Raw genomic sequence first — 27,470 nt, forward strand, 5'->3', positions numbered from 1 at the left:
TGTATGGGACTGCTGCAGATAGCCAGGAACAGTCCTGTAGATATACTGCACATTCATTGTGCATGGGACTGCTGCAGATAGCTAGTAACAGTCCTGTAGATATACTGCACATTCATTGTGTATGGGACTGCCGCAGATAGCCAGGAACAGTCCTGTAGATATACTGCACATTCATTGTGTATGGGACTGCCGCAGATAGCCAGGAACAGTCCTGTAGATATACTGCACATTCATTGTGTATGGGACTGCCGCAGATAGCCAGGAACAGTCCTGTAGATATACTGCACATTCATTGTGTATGGGACTGCTGCAGATAGCCAGTAACAGTCCTGTAGATATACTGCACATTCATTGTGTATGGGACTGCTGCAGATAGCCAGGAACAGTCCTGTAGATATACTGCACATTCATTGTGTATGGGACTGCTGCAGATAGCCAGTAACAGTCCTGTAGATATACTGCACATTCATTGTGTATGGGACTGCTGCAGATAGCCAGGAACAGTCCTGTAGATATACTGCACATTCATTGTGTATGGGACTGCCGCAGATAGCCAGGAACAGTCCTATGCATGATGAATGCATGTGCTGCCACCTATTCATTTTATTCGGGCATTTCAGAGCCCCATTCTCAGGATTATGGAGGGGTCCTATCGGTGGGGCCCCGGCGATCAGTAACTTGTCAGTTATCATGAGAACCTGCCATTTAATACAACCCCATTAACTCCTTAATGACTGGTCTATTAATTTTTTTTTTTTTTCTCCCTTTATTCCAAGAGCGTTAATTTTTTTCTTTTTTCTTTTTCCCTTGACATAGCCGTTTGAAGGCTTGGTTTGCTTGAGATGTTGCTTAGAAACACACCATTCATTTTACCATATAATGTACAGAACAGTTAGAAAATAATAATAATAATTATTCCGTATGCAACTGTAGAAAAAAAACTGCAATTCCGACATTGTTTTTGAGTCCATGCTTTACACATTGTTGTGGACGGAGATGCACGTCTGCACATGGCGCCGCTATGGCTCAGTGCTACGTGTCCCGGTCTACGGCTGACATATTGCACTGGATTATGTAGATATTCTCCAGTTTTCAGGGGTGTACTCTGGCAATGCACCATCCTTGCTTTGTCGGATTCTCCCTCTGTGAGAATATACAGTATCTACTGATTAATGTGCTCGCATTTCATTACAGACATACTAAAAAAATCCTCTGTTTTTCTTGCAGGGTGGGTCTACGCCACATTAACCCCCGTGGACTGTTTAGCATTTTCCGGTCACTTCCTTCACAGCATGAGCGTGGAAATGCAGATGAGGTATAATGCCGTCTTACAACCACTTAATTGTAAAGTGCTGCGGAATATGTTGGCACTATACAAATAAAAATTATTATAATTTATTACACAATTCTGGATGAATATTGATGGAATAGAAAGTTGAATTGGGGAAAAAAATCAGGGCTGTGGAGTCGGAGTCATGGGGTCGGCGTCGTGGGGTCGGAGTCATGGGGTCGGAGTCATGGGGTCGGAGTCATGGGGATGGAGTCGGAGTCATGGAGATGGAGTCGGAGTCATGGAGATGGAGTCGGAGTCATGGAGATGGAGTCGGAGAGATGGAGTCGGAGTCATGGAGATGGAGTCGGAGATGGAGTCGGAGTCATGGAGATGGAGTCGGAGTCATGGAGTCGGAGTCATGGAGATGGAGTCAGAGTCATGGAGATGGAGTCGGAGTCATGGAATCGGAGTCATGGAGTCTACTGACTCCACAGCCCTGAAAAAAAAAAGTCACTTTTGCAATCACCCTGATCCTTTGTGCCGTACAATACACATTAGAGTAAAGTCGTCTAAACCTGCCAATATTGGGGGTGGGGGGGGAATCAGTCGATGGTCTAATATGTATGGGGGGGGCTTTCCGACTCTTCCCCTACAGATTGTGGGGGACAAAAAGAATACGGGCACTCGACTGAGCCGAGTGCTGCTCTGTATGGGGGAGCTCGATTTGATAGCGGTCTGCTGAGTGATAATTCTGCCAATAAGCGCGGTATTATTGCTAACAAAGGTGCTTTTACTTTAATCGATTTTGCGGCATTAAAAGACGTGATGTATACCGATCAGCGGCCGTTTAATATCCTGTTTATACAGGCCGACTGCGCTTCAGATGCACACAGAATGATCACACAGTGAGCAGAGGCTGCCATTGTTCTCGGCGGCACAGGTCTTGTTTACATAGGATGATGTGCTGCCGAGAACGATGATTTTGGGGGTATTTACACTGCACAATTATCGTTCCTGGGAATGCTCATTATCGTGGAGTCAATATTGGTTGTCGATCACCCGATCAAGTAGCAAAAAGCTCGTTTGTCGGCTGATCTGTAGCCTGTATCGACCCCACGAGTATTGTGAAGGCTCCTTCGCGTTTATCGTGCAGTGTGAATGCACTTTTAATGTTCGGCATTATAGTGCACTGGGCATGGGAAACTATGTAAATGGCCGCAATTAGGTTTATCCCTGAGTATCCATCACAAAAACCGGCACCAGCAGATGTGGTTGACTCCCTGTAGATGACGGGTTGTGATGATGCGCCATTCATTTGCAAAATTTAGATAACCCACTTTAAAGGAGTTTTCTCATCTTTCTTCAGGAGCGCACCACTCCCCTGCCCTCCAGCCTCCTGCTTGCTGGTAGGCGGTGCCCTCCTGAATGATTGACAGTTCGGACCTGCGGCATGGTCCTTCTCGTCTCTGACGCTGCAAGCAGAGGCAGCATCGGAGGAGCGCAGGGGCGTCCTAGGTGGCCAGATCTATAGACTTGGTCAGTTTCAGAACGGCACTTATAGGCTCTCTTGCAAACAAGTGTGATCCAAGCCTGGGTGATCGTCCACTGCTGATAGACTGCAGCAGTGGTCGGTAACCTAAGAAATGGGCATTCATTTGTAATTGCAAAGTGCAATTGTAAAATGTTGCACACTTGAGAATGACCCTTTATTAAAATACGTTAAAAAAATACTGTTTTGGTTACATCTTTTCTAAAGCCCATATGACCATATTGTATTGGCCGTCTCCAATCCCACAGAGCATACGAGGTAGAAAAGAGGCTGAAGATTGTCAGCTTAACGCAGTTCCCAAACTATGAGACGGCCTGTTGGTACGTGGGAAGACACCTACTCGAGAAGTTCAAAGGTATGTGATCTAGTGAGATTATTCCAGAAAAACGCCAGTCACTGCCCGAGGCTGTAATAAAAGGAAAAACACACCATCAATCCATCCCTTTCTAGTCCTTCCAACCTTTGACTGGCCTGGCGGTCAATCGTTGGGGGTCATCAACCTTGTTTTTTCATGATAAGAATGTCCAAAATTTTAATTGCCAAAAATCACAAAATGCCCAAATGTTTCTAGACAATATAAACAATATACATTGTTTTGTTTTTTAATAAAATACTAATCTTTTCATAATTTTGCCCACTGACATCAGACGTTCATCCCATACATTTTCTGGACAGTTTTATCCTACAGGATTTACAGCTCCTACTAACCGCCCCCCATACACCATAGTCTCTAACTGGGGGACAAATATCTGCCAGTGTTGCTGGCTGAGAAGTATCTCGTGGTACTGAAAACACAAATATAGTTGTCTCCCTTTTTCAGAATTTCTCACTTTGAGTCTGATTATGGATCATGACAATTTGACGTCTGTGTCCCATGACTTGCACTAACCATCACTTGTGTTGTATTTCTCCAGCATTACATAAGTCGGGGAAGCAGCCAGCACCTCACCTTGTGCAAGGGGCCAAAATACTGAATGGAGCCTTTAGATCATGGACGAAAAAACACGTACGTTTTCTCTGTAACCTCGAAGTGTTGCTCTAAGGGCTCGCTCACACTGGCGTGAACGAGAGAATTGGGACCATTATTCTAATGGCGCTCGGATCATGTCAGAGTTTAATCCGAGTGTCATCTGAGTGTGATCCGATTCCCTTGCATGAGAGATTCGCAGCACAGGTGCTGAGAAGATGGACATAGATGGAATTTCTCCATTGTCTCCATCTTCTCCATTGTCTCCATCTTCTCTATTGTCTCCTTCTTCTCCATTGTCTCCTTCTTCTCCATTGTCTCCTTCTTCTCCATTGTCTCCTTCTTCTCCATTGTCTCCTTCTTCTCCATTGTCTCCTTCTTCTCCATTGTCTCCTTCTTCTCCATTGTCTCCATCTCCTCCATTGTCTCCTTCTTCTCCATTGTCTCCTTCTTCTCCATTGTCTCCTTCTTCTCCATTGTCTCCTTCTTCTCCATTGTCTCTTTCTTCTCCATTGTCTCCATCTTCTCCATTGTCTCCTTCTTCTCCATTGTCTCCATCTCCTCCATTGTCTCCTTCTTCTCCATTGTCTCTCAGCACATACATTGCACTGCACTTGCTTGACATCAGAGTGCAGCCCAATGTTTCACACCCATAGGCATGTGATCGGAATATCAAAGCCACTCGCAGCATGCCAAACTGGCGTAGGGAAATAATCGCAGATCTGCACTGCCCCATAGGATAACATTAGGTCAAGTGCTATCCAATAAAACATCACGTAGAACTCGGCCGTGTTATACGGCAGTGTGAGCGAGCCCTAGTAATCCTACATCCTTTTATTTTCTTATTTAATGAGGTATTTGACATTTATGCAGATTAAGCTTAAAGTGATTGGCCACTACTTCATATCCCAAGGATAGGCCATCAAAATCTGATTGATGGTGGTACAACACCCGGCACCATGCCGCTCACCGGTTACTGGCGGTAACATGTGAGAATTTCTGTCACCCCCCACTCCCCCACCCCGGTAACAGATGTTTTGTGTGGATTATAGTTGTCATTCCCCTACCAATCAGATGTTGGATAGGCTTTCAATTAAATAAAGTAGTGGGCAACCCTGTTAAAGGGGTTGTCTCATCAGAACATGATTGGAGAGCTTCTCTGGCAAACGTTGAACATCTGTGTATTATATCAGGGAGGCATACTTTTTTTTTTTTTTCTGGTCCAAGGGTCACCCCCTGTCAGATAGAACCAATCTCAATCCGAGGGTCCAATCTTAATGGTCACAATAAACCTTTAGAGGGTATTACCATCTAAGACATTATCTTCGATTCACATAATATGCGTAAGGCTGTGTGCACACGTTGCGGATTTTTCGCCTTTTTTGGGTGTTTTTTTTGCTATAAAAACACACAAAAAACGCACACATTATGCATCCCATCATTTAGAATGCATTCCGCAATTTTTGAGCACATGAAGCGTTTTTTTTTCCACTAAAAAAAACCGCATCGTGTTCATTAATTTAGCGGTTTTTTCGCGTTTTTCCCGCTATTTAATGCATTGGGAGGCTCCGGAAAAAAAACGCACAAAAAAAGAGACAAAACTGCGAGAAAAACGCATGCGGATTTCGTGCAGAAAATGTCCGATTTTGCTCAGGAAATTTCTGCAAGAAATCCTGAACGTGTGCACATAGCCTAAATGTCTGATCGGTGCCAGTTTCACTCCCAAAAAGAAATCATCTATCCCCGGTGACATTTTTTGGCAAGTGCCACAGCATGGCGAATCCTAATGGTGTGTAATGCACCCATCGTTAGGATTCGTCTCCGCTTGTCCGTTATGCAGTCATTACGTGGCCACAATTACATGATTTGCACACTTGCGATTACGTGCCGACTGGAGTCTCTGCCGCGTCTCGCGATGTTTTGTTGAAAGACGCGGCTGAGACTAATCGGCATTCGACTGCAAGTTTCCATAATCAAAAAACTTGCCAACACGTGACGACCCGTGGAGCCGAATCCCGTGACCTCTGGATCTGCGTGTCACCTCCTCATCTTTCGGGTCGACGGTCCCCAATCCCAGCGATTCATAGGTTTGCCATGATCTGCGATAGATGTCAAATCTCGGAGGCGTCGTGCTGTGTCTCCAGTGGGTAACCATCACGGGGTCCTTCTCCGGTATCAACAGAGCCAGCGAAGAGTGAACAATCCCAAGACCTTTATTTAGGCAATACCATTTTGTCTTTTAGGCCCTATTAGAACATGAAGATGAACTTCCGGAACATTTCAAACCCTCCCAGATAATCAAGGACCTCGCCAAAGAAATACGGTTAACAGAGGTGGGTCTTGACTGTAGCTGACCGCTGAGACATTGGCAGTCCATTTAGCTTTATTTCTTGTCCATTTAGCTTTATTTTTTTTTTTATATCAGCAGCAATTATGATCATTCTTGATGATTTTGTAGATTTGTTGCAAATACTGTAAGAAGGTTCAGCATTTTTTTTTTGCGAAGACCTTTCTTTTTGTGGAAAGATGCATTCTATGTATCTATAAGGGGCAGTTTCTGCTTCGGCAGCACAGGCATTGATTTCTGCAAGAATGATTCGGATACAGCTGCAAATCTGTGACCGGGCTGTAGTTAGCATTTCTTTACCCTGGGTAAAGATTAAAAAAGCAACACACACGAGCACCTCACAATTGTGCCATCATTCATTTGGCTCAATCCGTCCTCCAACAGTTCCTCCGATCCTGCCTCTACTCGCAGCAAGAAAGAGCTCACAGTACAGGTCAGCGGCTCATCCTTAAGCCATGCCGCCGGCCCGAACTGTCAATCACCCAGGAGACCACACCTCCTTCTTTCTCCAGCAAGCAGGAAACTGGGGCAGGGGAACAGCAAGCTGAGAATAACTTTTTCTGTATCCCCTTTTTATGACAATTAATTTTACATTTAAACAGACGCAGGAATATATACCCCATTGATCGATGCAGACTAATTTGTGTGTGGTAGGATGTAAAGAGTTAACTCACAGGGAGAGATTACCGGCCAAAAAGCGTATTTATTATGTGATAAAAAGTTGTAGAGTTTTGTAATATACTTTTTGCATTGTTCCACACCTTCATGATTTTTTTTATATTTCTTTCAGTCATGAAAAGTAGAGCGTGAATGAAAGTAGAGCGATCTGATAACTCTACTGTAACATTTTAGGACACCCGAGTGTCCCATCACATGATCCATACAGATTTCATATCACGTGGAGGTAAATAGTGAGGACTAGTGATGAGCGAATGTGGTCAGTAAGGTGTTATCTGAGCATGCTCGAGTGTTAACCAAGTGTCTTCCGTGTGCTCAAAAAATATGTTTCGAGTCCCCGCGGCTGCATGTCTCATGGCTGTTAGGCAATCCCTGCATGTGTTGCGGCTGTCGAACACCCACGAGACATGCAGCCGCAGGGAACTGAATATAATATTCGAGCACACCGAAGTCACTCGGTTAGCACTCAAGCATGCTCAGATAACACCTTATCCTAGCACATTCACTCATCACTAGTGAGGACTTCTGTCCATTGATTACAGTCATCTTGGAAACCATGAGGAACGGATACAGAAAATATCATAACTTCTCTGAGCAATTAAGTTTATTTTTTATGTCCCTCAAGCATTAACAAAACTATTAGGACTGCTGTCTCCCCCAACTCTCCACGCTTGCTCATTTTGGCTGTACTTGGATATTAGAGGGGCTATGAGACCTGCCTCCTGACATCCGCGGCTCCTCCTTTGTTTAGTCAGTCATTGTTGTGGGATACACATGTGACGTCGCGCCAGGCCGGCTAAGCAAAAGTCGAGCCGTCAAGTAGTAGGCCATACTGACGCTCCCATCCAGTGACCACAGATCAATGACGACGCCGATGGACCAGGTCCTGCTAATGGATTTGTACTAACCCTAGGGGTTGTCCTCTACGCCGTAGGGGAAAGACGTATGTCAGATGTCTCCAGAGATGTTTCAACAGATGAAGTCTAATATTACATGTGATTGTCACCACTTCTTTTTGTTTTTAGAACGCATCGAAAGCCAGTAAAACAGACATTTGTGCCAACACGATTCCTGAGGGGAACAACATTTCGGAGAAAATCGAGAAAGAAGAACCCCCCTCACCTGTGCCAGACTCCCCTCCACCTGTGGAAAAAGTTCTGAAAAAAAAGACTCCTAAGAGCGAAAAGTTACCCAAGCCTCCAAAACCGCCGAAACCCCCCAAAGAGATAAAACCTCCAAAGGGTGCCAAACCGCCCAAAGCTTCGAAACCCCCAAAACCCCCCAAACCACCTAAAAATAAAGAGGGAGGAAAAAAGAAGACAAAGAAGGGCAAAGATTCCCCATTTTCAGCGCCCGACTCCCCTGACCTGGATGTTCTGGAGGCTCACACTAAGGACGCTCTGATTAAAGTTGACACACCAAAGAAGGGGATAGTGAGTATAGCTCCTGTGTATGTGCCTCCATTATAATGTGATCTTCGCGCCAACACTACTTTTAGTACTTGATGTAATTTTTTTGTGTTATTATCTGCAATTCCTTATGACTAGGAGACAGGGAGGAAATATCCTGTTTCCCCTTATTTGCATTATAACATATCTTGCATGCATTTTTAACTACTTGGTGAACTATAGGATTATTGGCTACAGTTTCAGGAAACAACAAATGTACATAACCATATTGGTCAGACTCCGACCCTATCTTCTGTATTGAAGCATCCAATGAGGTGTACAAAGGCGACTGTGAAGGGAAGGGGAGCAGGGACAGCTGTGACATCGTCTATTGTGATTGGTAGAGCCTGTGTTATTAGCCATGTACAGAGGTGTTACCATTGATTGCAATCCTGCCTCTGATGGTACTGAGACTACTGAAAACTCTTCCTGAATGGGTAGGAAGTAAGAGTCTAAAGTGGCTCTAGTGGTCAGTGTGAAAATTGCAAGATTACTAATTTTGTGTGAAAAAAAGCCATTAAAGAAGATAATACACGTAAGGCTACTTTCACACTGGCGTTTTTTGCCAGACGTCGCAATGCGTCGTTTATGGCAAAAAACGCATCCTGCAAAGTTGCTTGCAGGATGCGTTTTTGCCCCATAGATTAACATTAGCGACGCATTGCGACGCTTTGCCACACGTCGCAACCGTAGTGTGACGGTTGCGCCGTGTTGTGGCGGACCGCCGGGAGCAAAAAGCGTTACATGTAACGTTTTTTGCTCCTGACGGACCGCTTTTTCTGACCGCGCATGCGCGGCCGGAACTCCGCCCCCACCTCCCCGCACCTTACAATGGGGCAGCGGATGCCGGAGAGCAGTGCGTCAAACGCTAGCGTTGGAATCTCTGCCCGACGCATTGCGATGGGGAGATTCTGACGCTAGTGTGAAAGTAGCCTAACATAAACAACTGATTTAAATTCTAGGTCATTTTCAGATAATAGCTTCTCTTTAATGAAAGGTGGCCTTACAACTTATATAACTGTCAACCACATGCTCATTCTGACATATAAACGGGTAGGCAGATAGACAGGGCTTACAGGCAGGCAAGTAAGCCAACAGACATGCCAGTAGGGGCAGGGAGGCAGACATGCCAGTAGGGGCAGGGAGGCAGACAGGCCAGGATGGCAGGAAGGCAGACAGGCCAGGAGGGCAGGGAGGCAGACAGGCCAGGAGGGCAGGGAGGCAGACAGGCCAGGAGGGGCAGGGAGGCAGACAGGCCAGGAGGGGCAGGGAGGCAGACAGGCCAGGAGGGGCAGGGAGGCAGACAGGCCAGGAGGGGCAGGGAGGCAGACAAGCCAGGAGGGGCAGGGAGGCAGACAAGCCAGGAGGGGCAGGGAGGCAGACAGGCCAGGAGGGGCAGGGAGGCAGACAGGCCAGGAGGGGCAGGGAGGCAGACAGGCCAGGAGGGCAGGGAGGCAGACAGGGCAGGGAGGCAGACAGGGCAGGGAGGCAGACAGGCCAGGCAGGCAGGTAGACGGACAGGCCAGGAGGACAGGTACACGGACAGGCCAGGAGGGCAGGTAGATGGACAGACAGGCCAGGAGGGCAGGGAGGCAGACAGGCCAGGCAGGCAGGTAGACGGACAGGCCAGGCAGGCAGGTAGACGGACAGACAGGCAGACATTGAATTGAATTTCAGCATCCGATCATTTGTCCATCAGCTCTCTCCTTTATGGCCACCTAATGGTCTGTACTAGGTTGGGTGGACTACATAGTGTGGATTTTAAGGATAGGCACCATGAGCTGTAGGTCTGTTCATCTGACCTTACAGGAACGGCCCACACATCATCCCTGAATGTGCATCATAAATCACTTTTTCCCCTTTTTGGTATTTAAGGCTGTTTCTCTTTTTCAGACTCCTAAAGAAGAGATAAGCGTCCCGAACAAAGAGGAACCGGCAAAACAGAATAACGAGATCGAAAAGTTTGAGATCCGAGAGCAGAATAAAATCAAAACAGAAGCAAAGTGGAAATATAAGGTATGATATAGTATACTTATAGGAGCGCTGGGGAGATTTCCACAAAATTTAGGACATATCATGGGAGCGGAGCTTTCAGATTGGTGGCATGTACAAGCCGGACATTGATTGAATTTTCCAACTTGCATTTTTTTTTTCATACATGCGGTATGAGGAGCTGTAAAACTTTTACCTTGTTTGGATATTCAAGTAATTTTTCTTTTCTTTTTTTTGTGTGATACATGATGCCTGATTTTTATATTATTTTTATACTTTTTTTTTTTTTTCCGATACAGGTGGGAAAATATAGTAAATATGTGTTTTTTTCACATTTTTTTCATTTTTTTTTTATGACCACAAAAGGTGCCTGAAATACATGTTAAAATGTGTTCCCCTTTCCGTAACAATTATTCTTATATATCAAACTCTGTTTTTCATATTTGTTGATGAGGAAAGCGCTAGCAACAGCTATTTAGATTGCCAACGCCTTTTTTTTAATCATTGTTTTCCCTGATTTTTATTTATTTATTCATTTATTTCACATATTGTGCCCTAATAAAGTAATAAAAGGCCATTGGGTGGCATTTCAATATTTAAATACTTTTCTCCTACGCCTCATTGGGGGACACAGGACCATGGGTGTTATGCTGCTGCCACTAGGAGGACACTAAGTAACACATAAAGAATATTTCCTCCTCTGCAGTATACACCCTCCTGCTGGCTCCAAGTGAACCAGTTCTTGCGTAGTGTCTGTAGGAGGCACTTGGGTCTGTTTTCAGACCCCACTGTTTTTATTTTCATTTTTTATTTTTATTCTATTTTTTTCTTAATGGAGCAAATGGGGGCGACGGACCCTTTCTAGGTTCCGATCTACCCCGAATCATCAACAGGCAAGTACGTGGAGCGTTCCTCCCATATCCTTTCCTGCAACGTTGGATGCCAGTCCTGAGCTCACCTTACGGGCTCCCCCCTCCATAGCAGGCGACCACATGCATCACCACTGATATAGCGGATGACGCAAGGCGGCAGAAGCTCTCCACCCCCTCCCTGACTATGGCGACGGTGGATTGAGCACCGGCCCATCGCATCTACCGTGAGTACACTGTGGGGGCCAAGGCGTGGGGGGGTTCTGGTCCCCGGGGTATGGAAGGTTCGCACCTCTAACAGGGCCCGGGTCCGTGGGTGGTCCGCAGCGCTGCTTTTCAATAAAGGAGCGCGGCTGAGGGATGCAACTAATAGCGGTAGCGACGCCGCAACCGCAAGTTTTAAAATTTAGCCCCCGGCTTCTCCCCTTCATACAGGCCGGAGTTTTGGGCCGTGCCCACCGAAAATTACCGCCGCCCATCTTTCCTGGCCCTTCTCGTTCCCTGTGAAGCGCTCTCACAGATCTCGGCAGCCATCTTGGGACACCCACAGGGCTGATGCTGCAGCACTGCTCCAGCTTTTCCAATCACAGCCTTCAGGACCATACATTGCGGACCTCCCCTGGGGACTCAAGACACAGGCCATGGTTAAGCTGCAGAAACTTAGCTTAACCCTTCTCCTGCTAGTAAGCGCTCTCCTCAAGGCTACTATGTCTCAATCAAGGCCTCACGAAAAGTCTGGGAAAACCCACACTTTATTCTTCACTGCATGTACCTCTTGTAAGGTCTCATTACCCCGGGGTCACAATACTGCATTGTGCACAGCTTGTGATCCGGTGACTGTTCAGGACCCACCTGTTACTGATACTGAACCCAGTGAGCCTGGTCCCCCTGAGTGGGCTTCCTCCCTTACCCGGTCTATGGCATCCCTGGCAAAGCGATAGACTCCTTCCGAGACCCTCCCTCTAACCAGGGCACTCTTACGGACAACGCTTCCGATCGTCAGAACTCCTCGTACTCTAGGGGTCGTACATTGCCAAGGAGCTCTCGCTCTTCCAGGAAAAAGACTCATACCATATCCCCAGACCATCACCGGGTTTCGGGTTCTGAGAGCTCCATTTCTCGCTCCCCTTCCATTGGGGCTAGTAGAGAACCTGTTTCAGAGGACGATTCTGACACGTCCCTAGTTCAGGAATTTCATCATGATCAGGAGACTCTCGACTCTGAGTCAGTGAATAAGACCTTAAAGCTTGAGGAGGAACCTTTATCTAAAACGGATCATGCCGTGTCCTTTAAGAGGACCAAACGAGCTCATAGAGTGTTCGCCACTCATCCCGAGTTTAAGGAAATCGTTGAATCTCACAGGATCCGTCTGGATAAACGATTCACAGGGCAGAAGCCCATGGAATCAAAATATCCCTTTGCCCAGGATCTAAGAAAAGATTGGTCGCAATCTCCCCCGGTAGATCCTCCGGTATCACACCTGGCTACTAAATCTGTGTTATCCTTTTCGGAGGGCGCCTCGATTAAAAACCCATCCGATCGTCAGATCGACAATATGGCGCATTCAGCTTTTGAAGCCTCGGCAGCCGCACTCTTCCCATCCTTTGCCGCTACGTGGGTGGCTAAGGCTATGGCCCACTGGGCTGAGGCTTTGTCTGCAGTGGTGCTGGATACCAGTCTTCCCCCCGAGATAGCAGACCTCGCTACTCAGATAGCCAGAGCTGGAGATTTTGTAGTGACCGCCTCTCTGGATGCTGCTAACTGTGCTTCACAAGCAGCAGCAAACGCCATCACCATCTGGAGGTCTTTATGGCTCAGGGACTGGCGTGCGGATTCTGCTTCCAAAAAGTCATTGACTTCTCTTCCATATCAGAGCGGTCGCCTTTTTGGCAAAAAGCTCGACCAATTAATTTCCGACGCCACTGGAGGGAAGAGTAAATTTCTTCCACAACATAGACCTTTTCGGCCCTTTCGGAACCAGCAGCTGCAGGCTCGGTCACGATTTTTTTCGCTTCAACTCAAGATGGTCCTCTACTTCCACATCTTCCGGACCTGGCCGGGCACAACAAAGGGATAGAGGTCCTCAGACCTCTTACAAACCCTCCCCTTCTTGGAGAGGCAGTTCTAGGCAGTCAGGATCCAGGTGGTCCAGACCGGGCAGGTCTCCCACACAATGACTCCCTGCGGTATCCTTAGGGCACCCTCAAAGTAGGCGGCCGCCTGCTTTCCTTCAGCGACGCGTGGCTCTTGGTCGTTCACGACAAATGGGTCCGCGACCTAGTGTCCTCCGAATACAAGATAGAATTCTCCTCTCTTCCACCAAATCGTTTTTTCCTGTCTTCGCTTTCCAGAGCAAAGGCATCAGAGTTCTTCCAAGCTATAAGCTCTCTGAGGAAGGACGGAGTTATTATTCCGGTCCCTCAAAGCGAAAGGTTTCAAGGTTTTTATTCAAACCTCTTCATTGTTCCAAAGAAGGACGGTACAATACGGCCCATACTGGACCTAAAACTGCTGAACAAGTTCATCAGGGTGCGACGGTTCCGGATGGAATCGCTTCGTTCTGTCATCGCCTCCATGGAGAAAGGCGAGTTCCTGACGTCTATAGACATCCAGGACGCGTACCTCCACATTCCTATTTTACCTTCTCACCAAAGGTTTCTTCGCTTTGGAGTTCAGGAAGATCACTTTCAATTTGTTGCTCTGCCCCTCGGCCTCGTCACCGCTCCCAGGGTATTCACCAAGGTCATGGCGGCCGCCGTGGCCATCCTTTATACCCGAGGCGTGATGGTGCTACTGTATCTAGACGATATGCTCATCAAAGGCCCCTCTTTCCGCACCTGCAAGGAGGCCGTGGACATCACAATAGATACTCTTTCTCGCCTGGTTTGGAAGATAAACTTCAAAAAATCTTCTCCAGTACCGGCTCAGCGAATTTCCTTTTTAGGAATGATACTGGACTCGTCCCAGGGGTTGGTACTTCTTCCCCCGGAAAAGATCTTAGTCTTACAGTGGGAAGCTCAGAAGCTCTCCCAACCTCACAGTCACTCTCTGCGTCTCAGTATGAGAGTCCTCGGCAGGATGGTAGCAGCTATGGAGGCGGTTCCATTCGCTCAGCTACACCTCCGCCCCTTACAACATGCCCTCCTGGCTTTGTGGGACAGGAACCCATTCTATCTCGATCGTCGTTTCCTCCTTCCCCAGCGAGTCAGTCTCTTAGGTGGTGAACGTTAAGGTCCTCCCTGAATCAAGGGAGGTCTTTTCTCCCAGTACATTGGCTAGTTGTGACAACAGATGCCAGTCTTCTGGGCTGGGGAGCGGTGTTCCACCATCACACAGCTCAGGGCCGCTGGTCTCTCCAGGAAGCACGCCTGCCCATCAACATCCTGGAAATACTGGCAATCAGGTTGGCGCTTCTCCAATTTCATCCCTTCCTGGCGGGTCGTCCCATCAGGATTCAGTTTGACAATGCCACGGTAGTGGCATACATCAACCGGCAGGGGGGGAACATGCAGCAAGGCAGCCATGACCGAGGTAGGCCACATTCTCCGTTGGGCCGAGGAAAACCGCTCAATGATCTCAGCGGTTCACATCCCGGGAGTGGAAAATTGGAGGCGGATTTCCTCAGCCGTCAAGGTCTCGACTCGACTCCTGGGAGTGGTCTCTCCATCCGGAGATCTTCCACCAGATCTGCTGTCGTTGGGGAAGCCCGGACATGGATCTGATGGCCTCACGGCTAAATTCCAAGGTTCCCGATTTCATAGCTCAGTCCCACGATCCGGCAGCCATCAGGGCAGACGCACTCATTCACTCGCGGCAGCAGTTCCGACTTCCGTACATATTTCCCTCACTTCCCTTACTACCGAGAGTCCTCAAGAAGATCAGAACGGAGGGGATACCAGTAATCTTGATTGCGCCAGACTGGCCGCGCAGGGCCTGGTACGCCGAACTAGTTCAACTAGTCGCTGATGTCCCCTGGCGATTACCGAATCGCGCAGATCTGTTGTCCCAGGGTCCCATTTACCACCAGAACTCCGAGGCCCTGTGTTTGATGGCATGGCCGTTGAGTCCTGTGTGCTAACACAGGCAATCTTCTCTCAGGAAGTCATTTCTACTATGATCAGCGCTAGAAAGCCTATGTCTATGCGTATTTATCATCGCATTTGGAAGACTTTCTTCTCATGGTGCAAACACCGGGGACGCGTTCCTCTTGAATTTTCCATTCCTTCCATCCTCCAATTCCTTAAGTCGGGTTTGGACTTAGGTCTCGCCCTTAGTTCCCTCAAGGGGTAGATTTCAGCCTTGTCAGTTCTGTTCCAACGCAGAATTGCCAACAGATTACAGGTAAAGACGTTCATTCAGGGAGTCTCCCATGTGGTGCCGCCCTATAAGATGCCGTTGGAACCATGGGACCTTAATTTGGTCCTCGGAGTCTTGCAGGAGGCCCCTTTTGAACCTCTGCAGGAAGTTTCCCTGTCTCTTCTGTCATGGAAAGTTGCTTTTCTGGTTGTGGTTACATCCATCTGACGAGTCTCAGAACTGGCGGCTTTGTCTTGTCAAGTTCCTTTCCTAATTTTTCATCAAGATAAGGTGGTTCTGAGAACATCCCCGTCTTTTCTACCGAAAGTTGTCTCATCTTTCCACCTCAATGAGGAAATTGTCTTGCCTTCACTTTGCCCGGCACCAGTACATCGCACCGAGAAGGCTCTTCACACACTGGACTTGGTGAGAGCTCTTAGGAGATACGTCTCGAGGACGGCGTCTTTCCGCAGGTCAAATGTCCTGTTTGTGCTCCCGGAAGGGCCAAGGAAAGGTCTAGCTGCTTCCAAGGCTACGATAGCCAAGTGGATTCGTTCAGCTATCCAGGAGTCGTACTGAGTTAGAAGTCACCCCGTCCCAGCAGGGATTAAGGCTCATTCTACTCGGTCAGTGGGTGCTTCTTGGGCCATCCGGCACCAGGCATCGGCAGCACGAGTCTACAAAGCTGCGACTTGGTCCGGCCTGCATACGTTTACAAAACATTACCATGTCCATTCTCAGGCCTCGGCAGATGCGTCCGTCGGCAGACGAATTTTGCAGGCGGCAGTGCCGCATCTGTAACTTGTTGGTACAAGGAGCAATTCCAGTTGGTTGTTCCCCACCCAGGGACTGCTTTAGGATGTCCCATGGTCCTGTGTCTTCCAATGAGGCGTAGGAGAAATAGGGATTTTTGTGTAATCACCGTAAAATCCTTTTCTCCGAGCCAATCATTGGGGGACACAGCACCCACCCTGCTAGCCTATGGCTTTGGTTTTCTGTGTTGACTTGGTTTTGACATAGTTCATCCTTGTTAAATGTTAAGCTCCTACTGCTTTGTTACCAGACTGGTTCACTTAGAGCCAGCAGGAAGGTGTATACTGCAGTTGAGGAGCTATTCTTTATGTGTTAACTTAGTGTCCTCCTAGTGGCAGCAGCATAACACCCATGGTCCTGTGTCCCCCAATGATTGGCTCGGAGAAAAGGATTTTACGGTGAGTACACAAAAATCCCTATTTTTTTCAGATTTTTCCCTGTTACTGTGGCATGTATTCAAGCCCGAGTTACAGGGGAAATTCAACCTCCTGGCTGAATTGTAGATTTGACCAGGTCTCCTAAAACACAGCAGCTCCTGCTGTGATCACATGACCACCGGGCTCGGAGGAGGAAGCACTGTCAGAGGTTCCAATTACTGCATGCACAGCGCTAAACAAGTGATTGGGAAGGCAGAGACTTTAATAAATCATCTTCCTTCTCTATTCAACTGTGTATGATAGCCAGGTCCACGCTAAGAATTAATCAAATGGTAAAATTTAAAATGAATAAAAGTTGCCTTCTCTTTGCAAGCAGTAACCGCACTTAGGCCATCGTTTTTGCATTACTTCCGCAATAGTTTTTTTTTTTTTCTTAGGATATTTTGCAACGTATTAAAAAAAGAAAATCTCTTTTAAACACGCGGATTAGTTTTGTTGCCCGGTCTCCGATGCCGTTACATTAAACCCGAACCAGTAATTTTACTTCTCTGCCACATTGTATCTGCTACGTGGTAAATTACATGTAATTATCACTTTTGCTATCATCGCTCGCAGATCTGCAGGAAGTGAAAGAAAGCGAAGAAATAAAACCTATTAGTCACTGGAAAAATCCGACTGTTTGTATAGATGCTTGGTGCCCTGGGCGTCTGTGGAGGATTTTTTTTTTTAATTTATTTATTTATTTTTTACTTTCTACATTTTGGTATTTAAGATTAATTAAGGGAAACTATTAAAAAGCCATTATTGTATCAGGTCAACCCCTAAGGGCTCATGTAGATGTCCGTACACATCGGGTCGAGCACAAACTGGCAGTAGCTCTTGACATTCCGGTCATGAGAGTCACGGCCAGGACAGGTATTGCTGTGCATTCTCAGACCGATCTGCATTGACTTCCTAAATCGGGGGTCAACAACCTTTTGATGCTCAAGCTGACGGGAAACTACGACTCCTGGCAACCTATCAGGGCATGTTGGGAGTTGTAGTTTCACAACATGCCAAAGGCTGCTGATCCCTGGCTTTCATGGTGAGCGCAGCCTCCGAGTGATGTGGAAATGTAATCAGCCGGGGAAAAAATGGGCGCACTAGAAAGTAAGATGACACACACATATAGCGACTTCCTCCTTAGGTCCGCCATATTTGTAGGTGCCTGAGCAGAAAGTTTATCCAAAACGACCCATAACCACTACCTTGGTATCTGTTTTAATAATTACTTATATTACCTATGAAATAACAATCCTGTAACTTTTTTTTTTTATTTAACGCCATGTTGCCGTTCCTCCATAGTTCCTCCTAGAAATGTGTGAATAAATTGACAACTGGATGTCGCCATTTCCTTCATCAAAAAGAGGGTGGGGTGTCCATAAACTGACATCTCAGCACTGATTGGACAGCTTATGGGTGTGTAGGGACACGCCCCCTACTGGAAACACCCAGCTGTCAATTTATTTTTATAATTTTTTTAGGAGGAGTAGCAAAAAGAAAAGATGTCGGAGTCGTTATATTATGGGAAGTACAAGGACAGAAGAAGTGACAAGTTTCCTTTAAAGGTATTCCCATCTCCAGGATCCTATCCCAATATGTAGTGGGTGTAATAATAATAAAAATAGCAATTATCTCCAATTAGAAATGAAGAATAGTTCTTCTGATACGCTCTGTCGCTTAACCCATGTGCAGGGCATTACAGTAGCTTAGGTATCTATGGTTACGACCAGTTAGTTAGATGTTAGTGGTCGTAACCATGGATACCTAAACTACTGCTAGATAGCTTACACATACTACATATTGGGATAGGATCTTGGAGATGGTAATACCCCTTTAAGTGTAAGTGACTGCTGTTCTGGGGACCTTATAGCTTTATCACCCGTTCATACCATTTGGTTCGGCACCGTTCGATGTCTCATTTGCATGACTGGACAATTTGTGATCACAGCAAGGGATTCCTATTCCTAATGAATTGCCATTAACTTGCTGGATAGATGATAGGTTATTGATCCGTTGGGACCCGCACCGACCTGCAGAATGGGGCCCTAGTATCCCGCTAGAATGGAGCGGCATTGCACTTGTTTGACCGCCGATACATTCATTCTCTATGGGTCTGTGCGTCATTGTTTTTTGGTAGCTCCATAGAGAATGGATTGAGTGGTAGTTTGGCATTCTACCTGCCGATTCATTTTGTAACTGAGATAAAAGTTCCCCATTCCCAAGTAGTTGGACACTCACCGATCAGCAAGTTATCACCTATATAGAGGACTTATTTTTTTCACTGGATCACCCCTTTAACCTTCAGCTAAAATACTTACTTTGTCGCGCGCACCTCGTTGTGGCACGTGTAGTCGACACCGAGTCTCGCGATGCGCTGAGGAGGAAGGGTCACCGAGCTAAGAAGAAAATGACATCTACGTACCTTCCATACCTGCGGAAATATGATGAATCAAACTCGCTTGGGATCCAATCAACCCCAAATGACTAATTAAAGGCTGGGAACACCTCTGCTGCCACCGTACTGCTGTCCACTATTGATATGAATGAGACTTGGCAGTTTTTATCTTTATTTTATTTCTTCATTAATGCACCATGAAATCAATAAATAGTCTCTTCCCCGGTATACACGACGTGGGATGTCTCCACACTCCAGCAATGAACTGCAAAAAAAAAAGGGAGAAACATTATTCTATCTGCAGGGAGCTGTGTTCCCGACCTTATTCCTTACATCTCAAAAAAGAAAAATGAATTTATCTTGCAATTTTTCATTTTTACTAAACGACTCTTATTGTTCTCGAAAAGAGATTGGTGCTAAAATAAAAATGAGATCGTTACATTAATGCAGACGGTGACGGGTGTGCGTATTCGTTGTAATGATGCTTGGCACTTGGCAGACGGAAATAAACTTTGTGCCGCCGTGCGCCAAATGTGTTTACAGTACAATGTAAATGCGCAAAACGGACCCGATTGTGATTAGCGTGAAGGCAATCATGGCGGGATGTCTGACGGGAACCGTACTGGAAGTCTCATTAACCCGTTTTCCTCCTTACATTGCAGAACAGTAAGCCAGATTCCTTACTAAGAATGGAAGAAGAACATAAAATACAGAAAAGTCCCTTTTCTTCACTTAAAGATAGCAAGTTCAAGTTCTCTTTCTCGGGGAAGAAACTATTCAGGTTTGTCATGTTTTACAACAGAATGCAAATGTAGTTTAGGTATGCCAGCCGTACCCATGCTCACATTTGTCTTTTATTTTAGGCCATGTTCACACTTGTGTTTTGACATTCCATTTATTCCATTTTTTCCCTTTTTAGGAACAGACAAATGGAAATAATGTAAAAAACGGATCTGTCGCATAACAGATGCAAATGAAAGAGAAGAAAAAGCGTGTGATGCAGATTTTTTCCATTTTAATAACTGACCTACAACAGAGCCCAGGCAGACCCCGTAATAATCTGCTTCCATTTGTATCAGTTACACAACAGATCCCTTTTTTTATAGCAATTTCATTTTTCTGTTCCTAAAGGCGGACTATGAGGAAAGTGTAAATGTGCCCATAGATGTCTTCATTTCTGAAGATCTGTGCGCTAATGTACCTGCAACTCCATTTTTCAGTCGTCCCGAATTCCTTGTCAACAGTAAGTTGTAAATCTCCAGGCAAAAACTGAAAGTGGGGTATATACACATAGATAATATAATTTTTCACCAATTTGCATTGGGGTGCTGCTTCCAATTTGTTGTGCCACGTGCAGAAATCCCTGCACGTCCACCCATGATTATTGATGGTTGTCTGAGGAGTGTTCTGCTGCGGTGAAAATACTAGGGAACACAAATCATCAAGATCCACTGCTGGCAGCTCCCTGCTTGTGCAATTTCCATCCATTTCTCCAAGGTGTCTCAAGTGCATTTTTCAACATGACAACTCCAGGTCGTATATTGCTCGCGCTTCTGTAAGGAGCATTCGTGGCCTAAAGCTGCTACCATGACCTGCACCGTCTCTAGACTTGTCTCTCATCGAGCACATCTAGGACAATTGTAAAGGGAGCTGCCAGCAGCGGATCTTGATGATTTGCCCAAGAGGATTTGGCGGCAGAACATTCCTCAGACAACCATTAATAACCTTTTTCATGGCAACCAAGGTTGTAATTTTAAGTACCGGGATTTCTGCACGTGGCGCTTTTACTTTTTGTTTCCCTTTTTCACTATTTGCATATCTTTAACAAGTCTATGATTTCTGTAACTCCATGAATTTTCCTTCTTGGTGGTGCAATTTCAATGTTGAAGAGTGTATAATACAAGATCTAGTAAATAAAGGAAAAAAAAGGAAAAAATAACCTAGATTAAAAAAAAAAAATATTGTAAAGGGATTTCAGTATTGGCACTTATACACTGAGATAGTTGGGTTCATCTGGGTAATCCCATAAATTAATTGGTTTTATGGTCTATATTAATCAGTAGCTGTTAATCGGATAGTGATATTTGTTGTTTGATGTGGGACCCCAAATTATCATCAGAATGGGGGACTCGTGTCCACTATTCTCTCGTCATGTTGTGTGGATCGGCAGGTTGCACTTGCGCCCTGCTGCAGTATGCCATGTTTTTGGCACTGACAGAGATACATCTTCATTTAGATTGTGCGATCTATCTAGTGACTCTGTGATAATTTATGTAGAGGAGAATATTCCTTTCAACATTTCCTAACCTTGCCTTGTCAGTGTAAATGATGCCCTCATCAGAGACGTGGATAGAATAAGAAGACCCCCGAACATTGCATAAACCCACATCCCAGTGCCGCAGGCTGGGTGCTTTTACTATTCCCTTATAGTTCGCCCTTATTGTCCCTCACTTTCTTCGTCATGTGAGTTTTTCTTTTTTTTGTAACCCACGGTTATTTTTCACAGTCATAAGGGAATCAAGCCCCAGAACAGCCCCAGCATCTTCGGATCCTTGCAGAATTTCAAAGAAGACAAAAACAAGCCGATCAGGGACGAGTACGAATATGTCTCCGATGACGGAGAGCTAAAAATCGACGAGTTTCCAATCAGGAGAAAGAAAATGACGACAAAGAGGGACTTATCATGTAAGATGTCACACAAATACCTAGAGTGTGGTTCAGCAACCCGCAGTCCTACAACTCACAGGATGCGCTGCCTGTCTGAAGCTGTCAGGACATACTGGAAAATGTAGTTTCACAAGAGCTGGAGTGGCGCAGGTTACTGGTTACGGGCATAGTGCGCGATTTAAAGCGGTTTTCCAGTTTCAAAAAACTACTATCCCCAGTCTACTTTTTTTTTTTTTTTTATAAAAACAATCCTGTTCTTTACTCATCTTCCCCGCGTCCAACGCTGGGTCCTGGTCTTTGTAATTATCTGCAACGCTGCCGTCACATTGACAGCGCTTCACCTAACAGTGAGAGCGCTGCGCCTATCATTGACAGCGCTGCGCCTATCATTGACAGCGCACGCCTATCATTGACAGCGCTGCGCCTAACATTGACAGCGCTGCGCCTAACATTGACAGCGCTGCGCCTAACATTGACAGCGATGCGCCTAACCTTGACAGCGCTACGCCTAACCTTGACAGCGCTTCTCCTAACCTTGACAGCGCTGCTCCTAACCTTGACAGCGCTGCACCTAACCTTGACAGCGCTGCGCCTAATCTTGACAGCGCTGCGCCTAACCTTGACAGCGCTGCGCCTAACCTTGACAGGGATGCGCCTATCATTGACAGCGCTGCACCTAACATTGACAGCGCTGCAGCCAATAACCGAAGTTGATAGCTCCAGCTGCCCAGAACCGCTGAGCTCACTGATTGGCTGCAGTGGGGGTGACTAAAAGGGGTTGTCCACTACTCGGATAACCCCTTTGTCCCCCCCGTAAAATGCAAACACATATTCTCGTCTCCAGTGCCGGCGCCATTCTAGCAGTGTCGGCACTGGCTCTCCCGGGTAACATAGTAACATAGTAACATAGTTAGTAAGGCCGAAAAAAGACATTTGTCCATCCAGTTCAGCCTATATTCCATCATAATAGATCCCCAGATCTACGTCCTTCTACAGAACCTAATAATTGTATGATACAATATTGTTCTGCTCCAGGAAGACATCCAGGCCTCTCTTGAACCCCTCGACTGAGTTCGCCATCACCACCTCCTCAGGCAAGCAATTCCAGATTCTCACTGCCCTAACAGTAAAGAATCCTCTTCTATGTTGGTGGAAAAACCTTCTCTCCTCCAGACGCAAAGAATGCCCCCTTGTGCCCGTCACCTTCCTTGGTATAAACAGATCCTCAGCGAGATATTTGTATTGTCCCCTTATATACTTATACATGGTTATTAGATCGCCCCTCAGTCGTCTTTTTTCTAGACTAAATAATCCTAATTTCGCTAATCTATCTCGGTATTGTAGTTCTCCCATCCCCTTTATTAATTTTGTTGCCCTCCTTTGTACTCTCTCTAGTTCCATTATATCCTTCCTGAGCACCGGTGCCCAAAACTGGACACAGTACTCCATGTGCGGTCTAACTAGGGATTTGTACAGAGGCAGTATAATGCTCTCATCATGTGTATCCAGACCTCTTTTAATGCACCCCATGATCCTGTTTGCCTTGGCAGCTGCTGCCTGGGTCACGCGATCCTTTCTGCCAGTCGGCGCTGGCTTCGCGCTCCTCTCCATCCAGAAGAAGCGAGAGCTGCGGCGACTTTCTCACTTCCTCCAGATGTCACCCGTGATCACAACTTTTTCCTGTAAACTCTTGAGAAGTTTTAAGTGACCCTTTAAATGCCAGCATACTGCTAATTTAGCAATATGTCATAGCTGTAAAACTGGCGTAAAAGTGTCTTCTACCAAGAATTAAGATTTTTGTGTCGGCATAATAGTAATCGCACCCGGCGAATGAGCATTTTGCTTGATCGTTGGGTCGTTACCAATTATTGTCTCCTCTAAATGGACAAGATAAGCAGATGCACAAATGCTGGCACAGAAGCTCCGATCATCCGCCACTTGTGGCAGCACGGCAGATTGCCGGCTGTTTTTCTGTTTCGGGCCATGCGGCATTGCTGTGAATACTCTGCAAAAGGAAAATGTTGCGTAAATCAACGACGTACGTATTTTTTTTTTTAACACAACCCTTTTAGTAAAGATGGAGTAAAAATGAATCGTATTAAAAATCAACCTATTAATGAGTCTTCGATCTGTAAATGAATCTAGAACTTACTTGTGCTTTGTGTCCAGTTTTATCAGATGTAAAGGAAACGCCTCCTCTTGTGCCGCCCAAGAAGCCCAAAGTCCTGGAAAAGAAGTATAAGGTACGGATCTTGTAGTTCCCATTAGAAAACTTTCTAGTGAATCACTGAACATTTTAACCCCCATGCTATTCCATTTGGAAAATACGTAGAAGTTCAAGAATCTCTATATTTTAGATGGATTTAACTGTGTAGCTAAGCTAGGCTGGATCGGCCGACCATCCGGTGTGTATAGGTGGCTCTCCTGTCTCCCTCCTGACAGATGATTTTGGGGGAAGAGAAGGATCGGGTGTTTAGAATTTCAGTGGCTGAGCCTTTTGTTTTCAGGGGAGATAAGCAGCTGCCGCAGATTTTTTCCTCTCTCCCCGTTGAAAGCCCATGAATGCTCAGCCGTATGTGTATATTGGAGTCCGGAAAGACAGTTATCTCACATGCATGAGCAACTTTAGTCTTGGACGACCCCTTTAAGACACAAGACAGGATGCGAAGCCATACCCATTGTATATTCATAGAGGAGTGCGGCGTGCACTTATAATCTTGGTACATGGAGAGGGTGCAGAGATGCACAGGCCTGGACGATGTATGTCTTTGATCATGGTAACGCTCTCTGACGCACATATAAAGCAATCTACCAGGCGGCACAGAGTAGACTTTGATCTTGATACACAAAGCGGTGGAGGATTGACTCTGAAGGCTTTGATACGTTTCGATTCTAGACAGATTGCATCGCTTCCCAGATAGAGATCACCAATATCACTGCCTCCCCTCCATTACAGAACGACGACTCGTCAGACGAGGGATCTCTTCACATTGACACAGAAGCAAAACCAGCCCGAAATTCCAAAGTGAAAAAGGACAGCACAAGTTCTGGGGGCATCCTGGACCTTCTGCAAGCCAGTAAAGAAGTCGGTGGCTTGGACTATAACTCAAATAGGTAGGTGAAATATTCCTTCCCGGGATTTATCTGGATTCACTGGAGGTGTGGCGGGTCCATGACCGTTTTATTATCAAACAAATAAGGCAGCACTCTGTAGCACTACAGCATGCAAACATGAAATATGAAAATTGAATTGCATTACTGCACTAGAAATATGAAAAGTTGAGTAAGCTTAGCGCATAAATTGGCCAATTCATGTGTACCCAGCAGCTACAATAAGGCGATTCTCGTTGCCAGGACGTAATGCCAATCCTCTCTTAGTCTATTTCTCTCTGGGAACCTAATGTGAATCCTCTCTTAGGCTGAAGTCTATATCTCTATGGATGGGTAGGATCCTACTGCAATTAAAACCACCTGAGGCTAAGGGGCGGAGTGCTCAGTCAGAGGGCTAACACATACAAATATAAAAAAAACGGACCATCAAATCCAAACATAAGTTAGGTCTGAACAGGTACTTACCTAAAGTCACCAACTCATATACAATCAAACAAATAAAGCAGTACTCTGTAGCGCTATAGCATGCAAACATGAAATATGAAAATTGAATTGCATTACTGCACTAGAAATATGAAAAATTGAGAATGCTTAGCGTATAAATTGGCCAATTCATGTGTACCTGGCAGCCAAGATAAGGCGATTCTCGTTGCCAGGATCTAATGCTAATCCTCTCTTAGACAGTCTACATCTCTCTGGGAACCTAATGTGAATCCTTTCGTAGACTGAAGTCTATATCTCTATGGAGGGGTAGGATCGTACTGTGATGTGATGGTCAGTTTTTTAGTTATTTGTATGTATTAGCCTTCTGACTGAGCACTCCGCCCCTTAGCCTCAGGCGTTTTTAATTGCAGTAGGATCCTACCCCTCCATTGAGATATAGACTTCAGTCTAAGAGCGGATTCGCATTAGGTCCTGGAACCGAGAATCGCCTTATCGTGGCTGCCAGGTACACATGAATTGGCCAATTCATGCACTAAGCATTCTTAATTTTTCAGATTTCTAGTGTAGTAATGCTATTTTATTTTCATATTTCATGTTTGCATGCTATGGCGCTACAGAGTGCTGCCTTATCTATTTGATTGTATAAGTTGGTGACTCTAGGTAAGCACCTGTTCAGACCTAATTTATGTTTGGATGTGACTGTCAGTTTTTTTTATATGTTCCTGACAGTTTTATGTCTGCGGTGGAGAGAATGCCTGCGGCCCTATGCCTTATCCAGAGAGTAATAATCCAGACAGCCGTACAGCACTTTTGGAAAGAAAATAACTATTGTTGTTTTCTCGCAATGGTTCTAATACACCGAGGGCAAATGCCTGCTGTATAAAAGCAATTTTTGGAAGTAGAAAGCTTCTGATATTGCTGACACCAGACAACCATCTGATGTGATCAAACCTGCAATTTTTCAGGGAAATTCTGTTTGCATCAAAGTTACTAACCGCAGATTGAATGTTCCCTATTATGATCTGAGCTCTCTCCAGACCCTAAAGCAAAATAAGCTTAGGATGGACCGAAAACAAACAAAAAAAAGACAATTGTATGTTCTCCTTGGCGGTCACCTGTCCTGTTGCCCCTGCCGTTGGGTCCTCCGTGACTTCTTTTTGCCTTCCTCGTCATGCGCATCTTCTTCTGCCCACTTCGCTCTGGGCCGCCGATTTTGGCACTGGCTAGACTGCTGATGTCCCTTAACGTCCCTTATGACGTCCATCACTCAAGGCTTAGTCAGCCATTTGTTTTTTATATTCTAAATTTATTATCCTCGGAGGTCTGGAGAAACCCCCAGAGCAAAATATAGAACATTCAGTTCGCGGCTGCAGGTATGGATGGACAGGTGAACGCTGAGGTGAGTATTCTTTTTTTTCTTTTTTTTTTTTGCCTTTTTTTTAAAACTTTTGACCTGCCCTTTACGGTTCAGAAAAATGGCGGCCAGCTTGGCAATTTTCTGAATTCGTGGAAATCGGTATTATGGAGAATGCAAAGTTTTATAAAATTTGAGGAGAATGCAATTCCTCTCAGATTCTCTCATCCCGAATTTCAGTCTCTTCCCTGACAGATCTCCCGATCCTCTTTTTCTCCTGGATGGCAACCTCACCGTTTGCGCAGAGGCAGCATCTTTCTCCTCTCCCTATGCAGAACACATTCCCGCTAGGCCGAGATGACTGTCCTCTATCTGATGTGTATGGACGGCCTTACATTTGAGAAACTAGTACTGGCCATGTTGAGAATTTATTAAAAGCTACTTGAAAACCTATATGTCTCCATGTTAAGCATGGATAAAAAGAATAGAGATAGGTAAGAGAGGCTTAAATGGCTATTGCTAACTAATATTGCGATGACATCTTGGAACCCTCGCGATTTTATGAATGAAGGACCTCCAACAGTATACACAACGACACCTGGCCACCCCCTAAAATTAAATTGCTAATTTATTTTTTTGATGACTTTATCGTTTTCCAAAAAAATAATTTCTCTGCTCATTAATATTTCTATACTTTTATTTGCAGCAGCAGTTTGTGCTTCAGAGCTGCACTCCTTAGTCTAAAATGTAAACGCATAACCAATCAAATAATTAAGGAGGACTGGCTGTCGTCACCTTTGGACAGACTCTTTTCTGCTATTTCATTATTTAAAGTTTTTTTTTTTTTC

At 45.6% G+C, this 27,470-nt stretch overlaps 1 protein-coding gene and 1 long non-coding RNA gene across 6 annotated transcripts in view; one reads left to right on the forward strand and one right to left on the reverse strand.

The window, feature by feature from the left end:
• Window positions 1-27,470, forward strand: part of PHF2 (PHD finger protein 2) — a 224,509-nt gene that overhangs the window by 154,191 nt on the left and 42,848 nt on the right. For all 5 annotated transcript variants that reach the window (XM_069736754.1, XM_069736752.1, XM_069736751.1 and 2 more), the window contains exons 8-17: window positions 1,228-1,315; window positions 3,071-3,177; window positions 3,737-3,828; window positions 6,033-6,122; window positions 7,840-8,247; window positions 10,156-10,278; window positions 19,709-19,827; window positions 21,553-21,731; window positions 23,883-23,956; window positions 24,670-24,827. In XM_069736754.1, coding sequence (XP_069592855.1) covers window positions 1,228-1,315; window positions 3,071-3,177; window positions 3,737-3,828; window positions 6,033-6,122; window positions 7,840-8,247; window positions 10,156-10,278; window positions 19,709-19,827; window positions 21,553-21,731; window positions 23,883-23,956; window positions 24,670-24,827 — 1,438 coding nt within the window. The remainder of the gene's footprint in view (window positions 1-1,227; window positions 1,316-3,070; window positions 3,178-3,736; window positions 3,829-6,032; window positions 6,123-7,839; window positions 8,248-10,155; window positions 10,279-19,708; window positions 19,828-21,552; window positions 21,732-23,882; window positions 23,957-24,669; window positions 24,828-27,470) is intronic.
• LOC138647621 (uncharacterized) overlaps window positions 19,262-27,470 on the reverse strand; it is a 62,167-nt gene continuing 53,958 nt past the window's right edge. Inside the window, exon 3 of the long non-coding RNA XR_011315012.1 lies at window positions 19,262-19,311. This is a non-coding gene — a long non-coding RNA (uncharacterized lncRNA). The remainder of the gene's footprint in view (window positions 19,312-27,470) is intronic.

Source organism: Ranitomeya imitator, chromosome 8 (assembly GCF_032444005.1).
Source record: "Ranitomeya imitator isolate aRanImi1 chromosome 8, aRanImi1.pri, whole genome shotgun sequence".
In the NCBI taxonomy this organism is placed as follows: domain Eukaryota; kingdom Metazoa; phylum Chordata; class Amphibia; order Anura; family Dendrobatidae; genus Ranitomeya; species Ranitomeya imitator.